The following is a 12,998-nucleotide window of genomic DNA, read 5'->3' as shown; positions in this document are numbered from 1 at the left end:
CCATTAATCCATGACTCCCGATTTCCCTTGCCTCTATAGCAGACCATGTACCATTATCCATGACTGCCGATTTCACGCTATTAAATAATGTAAATAACTTGGCTAGCACTGTGGTGTTCATTCGAGCCCACATCGCTTCAAAAGAATCTTAGGAGAGAGAAGGGGCGTGGCGTTTGTTTTATTATTTTCAATTTTATTTTATTTTTTTGCCCGTTTCAGGAGTAGTATTCTTCAACGTATGAAAACAGATCGCTGAAAAACTAACGCCAGTCCCACTTCAAAACCGCAGTACCAAAATTTACATGTAAGAAAAATGCTGTTTTAAAGCATTTGCAAAACAAATGCTCGCGTTATCACTTATGCCAATAACTACGACCGATATCTACCGCCGCAGTTGATTGCTGCATAGAGTTGTTGTATACGTGTATCATAGGCAGTTTACAACTTGTGCCTTGTTTTGGGTATCTGTCAGCGCAGGGCTGAGAAGAGAGGCTACATCACGTGTGCTTTTCTCGGTTCACTGTTTTCTCCTCATTAAGAATGACACTATTAGGGAAGTTTACTTTAAATGCCTAATTACACGGGGCTTACACCACATAATTATTACATAAAACTATCGACTTGACCTCTACGACACAACACAGTTCCGAGACGATGGGATAGGCGCGCCATATCGCCACATATAGATGACCACCTGCATATTATTTCGCGCGACAGAATGTGTAAATTTTCACTCATATTGCTGCGTGCCCTGTACGAGAATTCTTCCCGGAACCCATTTAAATGTATGCTGCAAGACATGATATATGACAAGATACGATGCAAGACAGCATTTTGTTTACCAGGTCCCAAAATCAGGAAAGAGGATTGCTTCCCGGCTAGTCATACTGCTACGTATTGTTTCATTGTTTGTAAGGTATGACGTCGGACGGCAGTAAAGAAACTGGAGACGATTGTGCCGTACAAATGTCAGCAATAAATGCACGCCTGTTCTCGATTTTCGACAAAGAATGCTTTCTCTAAGACATCCTAATGCTTAATGTTTAATGCTTAATGTAGCTCTCTTTCAGCTCGGGAATTAGCTGTGACCCCATTTTTAGTACTGGCCTTCATAGCCACACGTTTTAGCTGCGGAGCTGTATCTAAATAACTCATGCCATTCTGACCTTCATGTTATTTGAACTGGGTGCACTAGTGCATTGCCACGTGCCGTGAACGGAGAACTATTTTTCAGTTACTCTGTCCTTGCACGCTAGAAGAGCTTGCACTCTATCTGTACAAAACATGTCCACTGCAAAGAGCAATACAATTGTTTTGTTCCGGCAATAAAGGACTTTATGTATTGTGCGATCGCGGGCACAATAACTGTGACGGGAACTGTACATGTTTGATAACCATCCCAACTTCAATAATTTCTTTTTACTTTAGCTCAGTGCTAAGGCTGATATTCCAAGCCTAATTGCCGAACTCAATGATAATTTCGCATCGCAATTTTAAACGCAGCCACTGTGCAATAATCTTCATTTAAAGAGTTTTTCTCAAAACCGGAAAGCGGGGAGCGTGTCTGCTTGACGTAAAAAATCGCGAAAATGGCCTTTAATCTTCGTAATTCCCCGCAAAAACATGGGTATAAATGCATGATATTAATCTGCTTCTACGGTGTACTTGGTAGACGTGCGCTTCACTAAACATGAGGTTCCGTAGCGCAAAGCATGGACAAGACACTAGCAATTACCGTTTTTATTTGGCGCTCGCAGGTTTATAAAGGAGCAAACAGGGTGTGAGTAAACAAGCACTTGATCTTTTGTCACGTCAACCCCTCGAGGCTTTAAAGACAAAACAGAAATACACGCACAAAAACATCGAAACATAGAGGCTAACTAGTGAGCAAGTTTCACAGGTTTTTCAAACTTCCCTCATATGATATGGTAAGAGTTCGAAAGTTTTTCTCTGCGCACTCCGTTTGTTCCTTTCTAATCCTGTGAGCGCCAAAAAAGTGCAGTGCAAGTTAACGCTCCTGTTTTGCCTATTCTTGATTGGCGCTATGGAACCTCATGTCATTTCCCACTAGCCAATAGCCTCATCCTTCTATCGTCACTGAAGCTAACCTAATTTCAGTGTCATCAATTATTTAAACTCACGCCAGTGATCTGACATGACCTTGGGAAAACCTCACAACACACACCATGCCGAAAAATATGTCTCCTGAAAAAAAGATTTCCAGTGCTGTGCACCTACGAAAACTGAAACGCGGCAACAGAGTATTACTGCTCAAATGGAACATTGAATTTTACTGCCTGTATAGAGGAAGCCAGTGCGAGACACGAAGTTTAGCCTATAAACGCGGCCACAGCCAGCCTCTAAGAGACATCACAACCGGTTTCACTGGTGACCTTACTTAAAATCCAGCAATTTGCGGCGGCTGCTAGCAGTGTGCTCAAAAACGTTGCCCGTCTTGTTTTCGCTGCTGTGCGACTGCAACGGGATGAGTCAACTATAGCTACTTATTTCTTGAAGCGGAAAACCGCAGGACTGTGGGTTGGTTGAAGACTTATTCTTGTAATCTATCAAATTCAAAACTTACAGTTTCATGATATTGTACTGAAGCTATTGGGCCGTTAATACAAAACCATCAGGAACCCATTCCCCTCAACAGTAACTTTTTTTAATAGAGCTTCGAGTAGCACTCTTGATCGACAGAGCTATTCTCTGGCGCAGAGGGCACATACTGTTGCCCTGGAACTGACTCTCATCAGGAGCTTGCAGGCGCGCAAGGAGGGAACTCGTGTAATAAATCTTGCAGATGATTTCGTATATATTTCGAATATGCATGAATGGGACTTTTTTCTCACTGATATTTCTAATTAATAAAAGAGAAAACTTGCCTTTTCAGAAACGCTAGCATGATGTTAACTATGCACTGAAACTTGCTTGAAGCCACCTGAAACCAAGCACACGCGCTAAAATCGCAGCGTGGCACAAATAGAAAATAAGTGATTTTCTTTTGTCGAATTGGCGAGTCGAATAAAATAAGGTATCATTTATAGTTTATTTAGGAAAAAGTTCCCAATGGCAAATTCAATATTCTTAAATTATTATAAGGCTAGCGGCAGGCGTAGCGGACAGAAAAATAATAAAACAGGGCAGAAGAACAACCATCGCGACAAAAACAAGGGGGAAAATGAATATGAGGAGATTCATTGGTCTTCAGAAAAAATTGAAAGCAGAGAGAACAATATTAAAATGAAAGAAAAGCCCTGTAGTATTCATATTCAAGCAGAAACTGCAAGCCCGCAGTGATTCCACAAAACTTAAGGACAAAAAGCTACAAAACTAATTGAATAACCTGCTTTTCAACAGGAGCCAAGTTCAGAGTCAGTGAGCATGAAGCTGTATAATACATTAGGTAGAGTGTGGATGTGTTGCAATAAAGGCGTTTCTCTGTTGTCTTGCGTAGGAGTGACGAAGAACAAAATATAGTTCAGATTTATTTGATCTCAGCGCTTTGTATCGGATGGATAGGATATAAGTCACAGCCACTCGGGCACGTCTTCCTTCAATCCGCAATCGTTACGATGCGTCAGCTGATCGACCGCACTACTGCTCTTACTTGGATGCAAGAGAATTCTCGCAAACTTTCCCTCTGCTGGATGTGGCAAAAATGGTCGTGTGGCACCGCCGAGCCTAGTTGGTACTAACATTTCTACTTGCAACACCCAGCAAAGGTGACGAAAGAGCACACCGATTCATATGTTAATCTTTTGATAACGTTATGATTTGGACATTTACCTGCCAAAAAGAAGAGGTCTAAAATATATAGAACGCGCGCTCGGCAACGTATGTGGCTTTTGCACAAAATGTTGCTGGAGACGCTCTCGCTGGCGTAATAGTATGAAGCCTTCGCGGCGAATCTACCCTAAGAAGAGTTGCCAAAGCCCTCTCATACATCATCATCATTATCATCAGCCTGGCTACGCCCACTGCTGGGCAAAGGCCTCTCCCATGTTTTTCCAATTAACCCGGTCCTTTGCCAGCTGCGCCCGCCATATCCCACCAACTTCTTAATCTCATCCGCCCACCTAACTTTCTGCCGCCCCCTGCTACGCTTGCCTATTCTAGGAATCCACTCCGTTACCTTTAAGGACATGCCCTGCCCAAACCCGTTTATTCCTTTTGATTTAGACTAGGATGTCATTAACACGTGTTTGTTCCCTCACCCACTCTTCCCGCTTTCGGTCTCTTAACGTTACACCTATCATTTTTCATTCCATAGTTCGCTGCGTTGTCCTTAACTTGAGATGAGCCCTTTTCGTTAACCTCCATGTTTCTGCCCCGTAGGTGAGCGCCTGTAAGATACAGCTGTTGTAAACTTTTTTCTTCGGGGGTATTGGTGACCTGCCATTTAAAAGGCGATTAAAACTACCACTTCCATAACGACACTTCTTCAGATACTTTCAGCTCAACTATGGAATAAATTTTTTTCTACATTGTTACGATGCATAAAACGATCCTTCCCGAAATTAGAGGCAGACTTGCTTAACTAGCGGTGGCAAGCAAAGCGTTCCGGACATGAGGATTATATTGTAGCTCCCAAAACATTTCACAACGATGATTGCCGTTCCAGCCCACATATTACCATTCGAAGACAGAAGTTGTGTGTAATTCTAATGCCCACTGCCATACCTTCTAGCACGTTTACATAAATTGATGGTGATTATCACAACATTTTTATAATGAAAACTGTGAAAAGGGCTAGCTAGCATTTTATTTGCTGTTCAGAAGTACGCTTCTGTTGGTACAGAAGCAGAGGGCGTCCTAAACGTGAAGTAAAGCTTTGGAAAAGTGCACAGCGCTAACTGACAATTCAAACTTTGCACTGTAAAAACTATTCATCATCAAAAAAGTCAAAATGTGCGCATTTTAGCCACTGATTCTCAGGCATGGTCACAGTAGCAACTCATTTATACAAAATTTCTCCGCGTTTTCCAAGATATCTAGGGCCTCTTTCATGCATTCGCGCTCATTTCCGGACATATCGTAACGCCATCAAACAGCTGTAGTGTCTCCTTGTTACGCAACCGATGCGAGACAGATCTTGCCAGGAACCTTCAGGCACACAATATAATTACAGTGCCCACCTTGAGAAGCGCTTGTTTCATCAAGATATGGTGTGTTGTGTTAGGTATTATGGCACATAAGCAACTGTGGCTACCATGCGCCAAACACGAGGTTAATCATCAAGTATTGGTAGCTGCCTTAGCTTATTATTGAATTTCGTCATAGCAGTCGAAAGATACGGCGACACTGAGCTCTTTTCACAAAGGAACTAAACTAGTGAATTTCTCTAGCGGCGCACATTGGGAAGATAACTGCGGATTGTCGCCGCATTATCAGAATTAGTGTTATTTTATTTTTGCAACAATAAACAGGTACTTATTAGCTCTATATCGTGGCATAAAATAGTGTTTATTAGCGTTAAGGGCCCTCCTATGCTCCTTCGGTTCGATTGTTGCAGAGCGGAATTTGATGCCGTGATGATTCAAATTCCTTGCCAAAGTTCTGCAACCAAGGGCCTGCCAGACTTCCGAAGAAGACAGCCAAGGTTTTGTCTGGTGCAAATAATAAGGAAACAATAAACAACGAAGCACAAGAAGAAAGAAACAAAACGCCTAAGATAAACGCAAAGAGATTTTGCCTTACGTGCAAGGGTGGCGTGCCACGTACGCTGAAGAGGCTGAACAGCATGACGAGTGTACGCTGTTTCACCGCTGCAGAACTATAGTGCTTGTGCGCAAAAGATAAATAATCAGAGGTGCAGAAACAGTTAAAAGACATGCGGGCTGAGGCGTACTCATAAGTTGACGTTTTGCGCTTCAAGAGTTGTGTACGGGACCCCTTTGTCATGCTGTCAGGACAACTTGAACCAAACAGGGTGCATTTGAATGACAACAGAGAAGATAGTAAATACTCCTGCCCTTTTATAAGCGCCCGTGACAACCTTGCTGTAGATAAGTCCAGGTGAAAGTGCTCTTCATTGTTTGACAACACAGTTAACTTTCTATGTGACGAGATAAGCTTACGCGAGAGCTATATAAAGCTTTTCCGATGACGGCTGGAAAACAAAGCTCTTTCTGAAGTGGCCCCTTAATTCATCACGGATAAAGCAAGAACACCAGGTCTTATGAAGCCTTATGTGGTGAAGATCCTTTCTGTGCATGCTTTAAAATTCGCGGTTGCGAAGAAGATACACGCTGGTTTCATATGGAGCGTTTGCTGTTTTACTTTCTGTTGAAATTTTTTATGCAGTTGTAATTCGAATTGAATTATTGTGTGATAAAAACGGTTTTTAATTTACGCTTTCCTTGGTTAACTCGCTTTTACGTTCCCGCACTGCTTATCTTGTGTTTCTGGCAGCACAGCTGCGCACGCGTGAAGATAATCAGCACGGTTCGGATTGACGCCTGCTGTCACAACACCACTGCAGTGTTTCCAGTCGCTCCATGCTTTTGACAGTTTTTTTCAGGCTTTCAAGCTCGCATGCTGAATGTTCTTGCTCGCATACGCCACAGACATTTTTTTTAATTGGATTCCCTGGCACACACAAAAAAATTAAAATGCAACCGAAAGTGGATAAGTGCTATGGAAGCATTGTTCACATACTACGCACGTGTCGTTGTAGGGTTAGGGTTAAAGCAAGCTGGGAGCTGCTAAGAGGAGCGCAAGCGAACTGTTTGAACTTTTATTCCAATCTACGTATATTCGCTTGCTCTCACAATGTAACGCACGCTTCTTTAAATGCATTGTTATGTCACGGCCAGCCGAAGAATGAGACGAGATGAGCGATCGCAATCAGATGATTTAATGCCTGCTGGCCTAGCTCGAGTGCGTGATCTATGCCACTGCCATCTTCTTCGTGACAATACCTTCATGTAAACATTGTCTACACGTCTCCTGAATTCAACAATGTTCACGAACGACACTGACATGCTGGCAGTGTAGCACATACACAGTTTATTTGCAAGTGAATACGTGGTCCTAGTTTTGCGAAATAAATTCTGCTAGAGGCTAAGACGCCTCGAAAGTGCGCATGGGGAAAAATGGTAGGGCTTTAAAGTTGTTTAACCGAGTAGGATGTTCGAAAGCACTTGAGGCAACACCGCCTCATAGGCAACCGCATGTAAGATCTTATCGTCAGCCGTTGTCAGCAGCCGCGCGCGGGTAGTAGAGTGGTGCTGGTTCCGCGCTGATGCACCAGTTGCGCAAGGCCTATGCCCTTGGTGCTCCATCAAAGGTCAAAGGTTGAGGATTCACGCATACCGCGCGTTTTTCCGCTCTGCTAGTGAAGTAGCGCTTTCGTGCCAAAACGGTGATTGGCGTAATTTCCTAATCGTTCTGGAACTGCTCTTTGAGTTTCCTGTGCCTGTTCCGCAGAGGAATTCACCCTTGAAAATTTCCACACATTGGAACTAAAGTTTTTTGAACTGCTAATCTTGTAAGTCTTTTTTTCCTTGTAGGAGGATTTTCATTTACCGTTAATATAGCACATTTCAAAGGAAACAGAGAGTAGGGAATGTTTACGTGTCACGTGCGCTGGACAACTGTGCTATTCTCCTCAGGCGCTGTGAAAAGATCTCGGCCACCAGCTGTATAAAGAATCCCACAGTGAAATATACACTAGCTTAATATTCTTTCTAAAGCAATAGGACATCTTCTGGTGCATCTAATTAGTCGATTACAAGCTTTCAAAATTGTATTTTTTTTATTATGACAGTCGCATCTGTTAGATTGTTAAAGTGACACTGAGACTCGTTGATTTGTCGGAGTTCTTTGCTCCTTGGCCCCTCCTGCTAACACACTCGCCCCCTGGTTCTGATTTGTGCAAGGAATCGCAAGCACCAAAAGGCTACAGCAAGGAAGAAGTCTCAAAGATATCGTGCTTAATAATACTTTCCAAACGGTCCTGCAAACGAGAATTATAAAATATTATCTGTAGGAGAAAACGTAACGGTTTTTCCATTCAACCCAGTGCGTAGTACGTGCAAATGCCGTGCACGTTCTATTCGGTGTGGTTCCTATTCTCGTGATTCTCTTCCCCGTCCGCTGACGTAGTGCCGGTTCTGTATTTTTCTCCTAACACTTCCAACGCATTCATTTTTAAGGGATGTTTGTGCAGGGGTATACAGAGCTGTCGCTGTTCTGTATCTGACGAAGTATGTTAGATTTCCCAACAGTATTTCATTTAATTACTACAGCTCCCTGCTGGGATCTCGGAATAACTATCCAACCACTACAGTTTCACTTCGACATTCCGCTACTTGTCATATCACCTTGCTGGCCATGTCGCTATTGACGGTGTTGCGACGTTACATAAAGGATGATTAGACGTGCTCTCCTAACGTTTGCCTCACCCTTAATAGGCCTTCTTTTCATTTGATTTCATATTCATTTATAACAAAACTAGATGCTAATTGAAGCAAATATCTCACATATGTTCTCATTCGTAATACCTAGTGGCATGCCGGTTTTTCTTATATTACGCCAACTTTTACGCCTTAACCGACGAACAGCCTCAAACCTGATGCGATATCCTCGTCAGAATGACATACTGAGTGTTATTAATCCAATAAAGCCTGATTGCTTTTTATCCAGAGAATATATCGTCTCGCAAGCACAAATGTGGTCATTCGTGTCTCAGTTTCTTGCAAAGAATTTTAAAACTAAGTGTCGGTAGGCATTTGTTCTATCCGCTTTTCACCTTTCACTTGATCAGAAAATGATCTAAATGGCGCCGCTGTATTCAGAGGTGCTATTTTTCAGTGTATTAACACAATTAGAGCGCGAGCCTCGATGTGCACAATAATTCTGGCAAAGATTGCATGCACCTAATCCACTTTCTTTTTTAAGCACTGCAAAAACAATTTCTTGCCACAGTGGTTAGTTCCATAACTGCGGCCGGTAATGTCAGGGGGCAGTGGTCGCAGATTCTCACTGTTTATGGCTACATATCGCCCAGATCGCGACACTTTCTATTTGGCTTTCGGCATGTCTCTCCGGTCGTTGAAATACGCTTTTTTCTGGGTTCATGCCATGCGCACTTCCCTCACGCTCACAAAATGCGCAAAGGTGTGCGGTACATTAAGCAGTTTCTACGCCAGCAGTGAAAGCGTCGGATAAATTACTTCAATAGTGATCGTGCAGCTTTCTTCCCCACAAGTAAGGTGAGCTGTGGCGTAAGTGAGAGACGGCCGTTGGCGATGGATTCTGCAGACGCATGGCAGTTTCGGTTCAAGGCTCTTAATCATTAGCACCCGCAGTGGAGTGTTCAACCGTTAAAAACAGTATTCTAGGTCATGGAAGTTATGGGAACAATTCAGCATTTGATTCAGCTCGTCCCAGGTCATTTTTAGTTTGCGTTGCTACTGCACTCGATGAATATCGGCCATCATTCATGCATACTTATAATGTGTACAGGGGGCACACATATTCTGGGCCATGATCGCGCACCGTGCACTTCCTCTTTTTATCCAGGTGTGCGGTTTTGCGCTTCACTACCAGGTTTTTTTTAATTTTCATTTCCTTTACCGCCTTCAGGCCACGTAGTTTTTGGCCTTTATAACATCTAAGCCCTCTCAAAAGTTTTGTGTGTCTCCAATAAAATGCTCCGAGTCCATTTCTTGTGAATGTACATACCTTGCACTGAAGTCGCGAAGAGAAGTGAAGAAATGATATTGAAAATGAGAGATGAAGTTAATGATTTTAGCGAAAGTGTATTGATTCCATGATTGAATTTCGCATTCTGCAAGACCTGATACAGAGATGAAAAACACATATGGGGCTTATATTTGAGCGCCAAGTCTCTGAGTTGCCTACATTAGAATTTCTTCCCCGAAAACGCATCACTTGTTTCTGAAGAGAAAGCGGTCGAACTTCAAGACTACTCGCTTGATTTTTAATACCAAGCATCTGACATGGCAGTAGAGTTCTCTATCGCAAAGTTTCTTACCTGAAAGAAGATGCAAAAGCAGACAACGCGGCGATACAAGCCGCTCCACGTGCCAAGATCGGTTCCGCAACTACAATCTACACCGCTAATGACGAAATTTGCCCCAGTTTGTCTTTCGATCGTAACGTTGTTAACCCCGGATAGGCTTAAAATTTCAAAATCGCAAGAACACTGTGTTCAGGTTGTCCCGCGGTGCAAACTATGCAGAGATCATCAGTTAAGCGCTGAAGGCGAACAATTGTATCAAAGGCACAACAGTTACGGCAAGCATTCACAGCCTAGCGGCCCAAGTCAATGTTAACTTTTTTCTAATTTACATCCATCCATAGAGGCTTAAGATTTAAAACTACGAACGTCATCATCATAGCTTCTGACAGCTCATGGAGCACTTATTGCAAATGGTACTCACTTGGAGATATACAGTCGTAATAAACAACAAAAAGTTTTCGTGTGTCAGAGCATGTGTCTGTAGTGTTATCGTTCCTCCCTTCGTTTCCATTAAAAATTGTTTGGCAGGTTGCTTTGAAGATTGATGGTTTAATTAGATAAGTGCATGAACAGTGTGCTTATTTTCATCTAAAAGTATATTCGTTGTATTTTCTTGAAACAGCTGTTCGTTCCTTTTGTGCGTATAACAGCTTCAAAAATTATTTTTATTTTGTTCCTATATCTGCTAATTGCACTCAATGATATCAATATCTTGTACATTTCTGTGTGAATCTCTAGCTTCTTCTAGTGTCAATGACTTACACGACTTCCCAGTCCGTCACTACTTGTACGAAGAATTGCTTGTTTAGACACAGTTCTAGTTTATGTTACGATCACAGTCGATTCAACCCCCTTTTTTTCATGTATTTTGTAACACGATAATCTTTCTAACACGAACACACAACACAAAAACAAGGAATATAAATAGATAAAATAAAGAAATAAATGAAACAGCAACAACTTTGTACACAAACGGGCGCACTTTGGTGGATGCTAATGAGTAGTTACTCTTATTTTTCTTCCTTTTTCCACTCAATGCTTAGCCATTCCTCGGCTGTCGAGCCGCAGGATGCTGGAGAAATGAGGGCGGCTCGTGGTTGAACTTCAACAGACACGTAGTTTAAGAGACTTCCATGCGCTGCACAAAGTCAGTACACGTTAGAGAACGAAAGGTGGTCGAAATTTCTTTCCAGCCATCTATTGCACCACTTCGTTCTCTATACCACCTTCACCCCATCCTTTATCACTTCCTTCACGACGCTGTTCACCTGTGCACAGACCAGTAGAACAGTTAAGAATCCTGTCCTTGCCTCAAAGCGATTTATTTTCTCTTTGTCATTGACAGGCGATCGAGCTGTACACCAAAAGTGATGCACATACTGTGCCCTTGGTAATATCCAGATCTTTCAGTAATCCCTCTTGAGGCTCCTCTCTTCTCAAGTTCCGGATGTTGTAAAACAAGACACCTTCAAAAAGAGAAGCTGATACATCTCATAGCAACAAATAAAAACTCTGACATATCAAAGGCGTGACCCTCGCATCCTAGTGATCGATTCTCATTCATAACCACAGGCATAACTCACTTATTGAGAATTTCTTAAGAATTCACTTCGTTTCTACAAAGAAACGGAGGTGTCGTTTCCTCACGCTCCCTAAAATCTAAAGATAGTGCTAACTTTCTTAAAAAGCTATGGGACTTACTTATTATGCAACCGAGGTAGAGTAGTCTTCACCAAGAAAATTGCAAATTTACCAGCTACTACCACCGGGCACCTCATGCAGCAGCTGGTTTCGATGCAATGACTGTATGGATGAGAGTTATTCGATTTCTTGGTAACTGAGGAAAGACAGGGGGACGCCTGGTTCTTCTAACCTGTTTCTTCTAACTGCAGCTTTTTAGAAACATGCTTCACATAAAAAACTATCATAATGTCACCTGCATAGTAAAGCAGCTAAAAATATTTAACTTTTTTATCTTTGGGACATGTCAATGGTCAATCTTATCTTGCGCAAATCGAAAGAGGGCATTTCTTCGCTTTACGTTCCAAAAGCAGAGAGCGCTTAGCAACGCTATGGTTCCTTCTATCTTTTTGCCGTACGTCTCCTGTACTGCGCTGTCACAGTGGTTGTATCAATTGCTGACAGTATTTTCCAACCAAGGGCTTCTCATGTTTGCCAAAAATCTGCGGAGGATGTCTTACGTGCAATCAAGAAGAAAAAAAAAGAAGCAGCCTAGGAAGAGAAACAAAAACGACTAGAAGCAACCGGTAGTTTTGCTTAAAAGAAAAACCAAGATAGAGAAAAAAAACAAAAATGACTAGAAAATCCAGCCGGTGGTTTTTCCCAACATTGTCGTGTCCTATGTCCCCTAGGCTGAAGGATGTAGCTAAACAGCTTGACAGCTGTGTACTGCTCCTGTTTATGACCTCCGCTTATTTTACTCCATTGAGCTAATGTGTATAACCACAGTTGCTCAGTGGCGAAAATAATTAGCAGGCTTGTGTCTGGCGCTTGCTGCTGCGAACAGTGTTTGTAGTCACTTCACGCTTTTACCCTTTGCCTTCAGGCTTTGAACCTCGCAGGCTGAATGTTTATACTCGCGTTCACCGCCCACATCCCGTTTAATTGGATTCGCCGCCACAGCTAAAAAGAAACGTGCAACTACATGATTTGTCCTGTAACGGGCGCACTGCTCGCATGCCACGTGCGTGTCCTAGCTGCTTTAAGCTAAATAGCATAGGTGAGCGGGCAGGCTAAGGCTTTTCCGCTTTTTAAAGGTAGCGGTAACCATAGGCCCGGGACTCTTTCTGCAGGGTTCCGAAGAGCAGAGCTCAAAGACGACGCATGATGGGCCGTACACACGATAGGCCGCAGTAAGCCGGACACGTTAAGCGCGCGATAGACCGTTTGGCAACACGTGACCCTTTCGCCTTCGTGCTCCGCCTCAAAGGGTACGGATTCCATCGCGGCTGTTTCCTACTTTTGAAAGATTCCAAGGGCAGTGCAA

General features: G+C 42.8%; 2 protein-coding genes across 2 annotated transcripts in view; one reads left to right on the top strand and one right to left on the bottom strand.

The window, feature by feature from the left end:
* The window catches only part of LOC144099353 (uncharacterized), a 30,552-nt gene extending 24,715 nt beyond the window's left edge, over window positions 1–5,837 (bottom strand). Inside the window, exon 1 of the mRNA XM_077632581.1 lies at window positions 5,701–5,837. Within this exon, the coding sequence (XP_077488707.1) occupies window positions 5,701–5,835 (135 nt within the window). The 5' untranslated portion in view covers window positions 5,836–5,837. The remainder of the gene's footprint in view (window positions 1–5,700) is intronic.
* A 3,314-nt stretch (window positions 5,838–9,151) lies between these two features.
* The window catches only part of LOC144097272 (putative 4-coumarate--CoA ligase 2), a 107,718-nt gene continuing 103,871 nt past the window's right edge, over window positions 9,152–12,998 (top strand). The window contains exon 1 of the mRNA XM_077630016.1: window positions 9,152–9,218. The gene's annotated coding sequence lies outside the window, so the exon portion shown is untranslated. The remainder of the gene's footprint in view (window positions 9,219–12,998) is intronic.

Source organism: Amblyomma americanum, chromosome 7, assembly GCF_052857255.1.
Source record: "Amblyomma americanum isolate KBUSLIRL-KWMA chromosome 7, ASM5285725v1, whole genome shotgun sequence".
In the NCBI taxonomy this organism is placed as follows: domain Eukaryota; kingdom Metazoa; phylum Arthropoda; class Arachnida; order Ixodida; family Ixodidae; genus Amblyomma; species Amblyomma americanum.
Note: the sequence above shows the minus strand (reverse complement) of the source record. Positions and strands in the feature narration are given on the sequence as shown.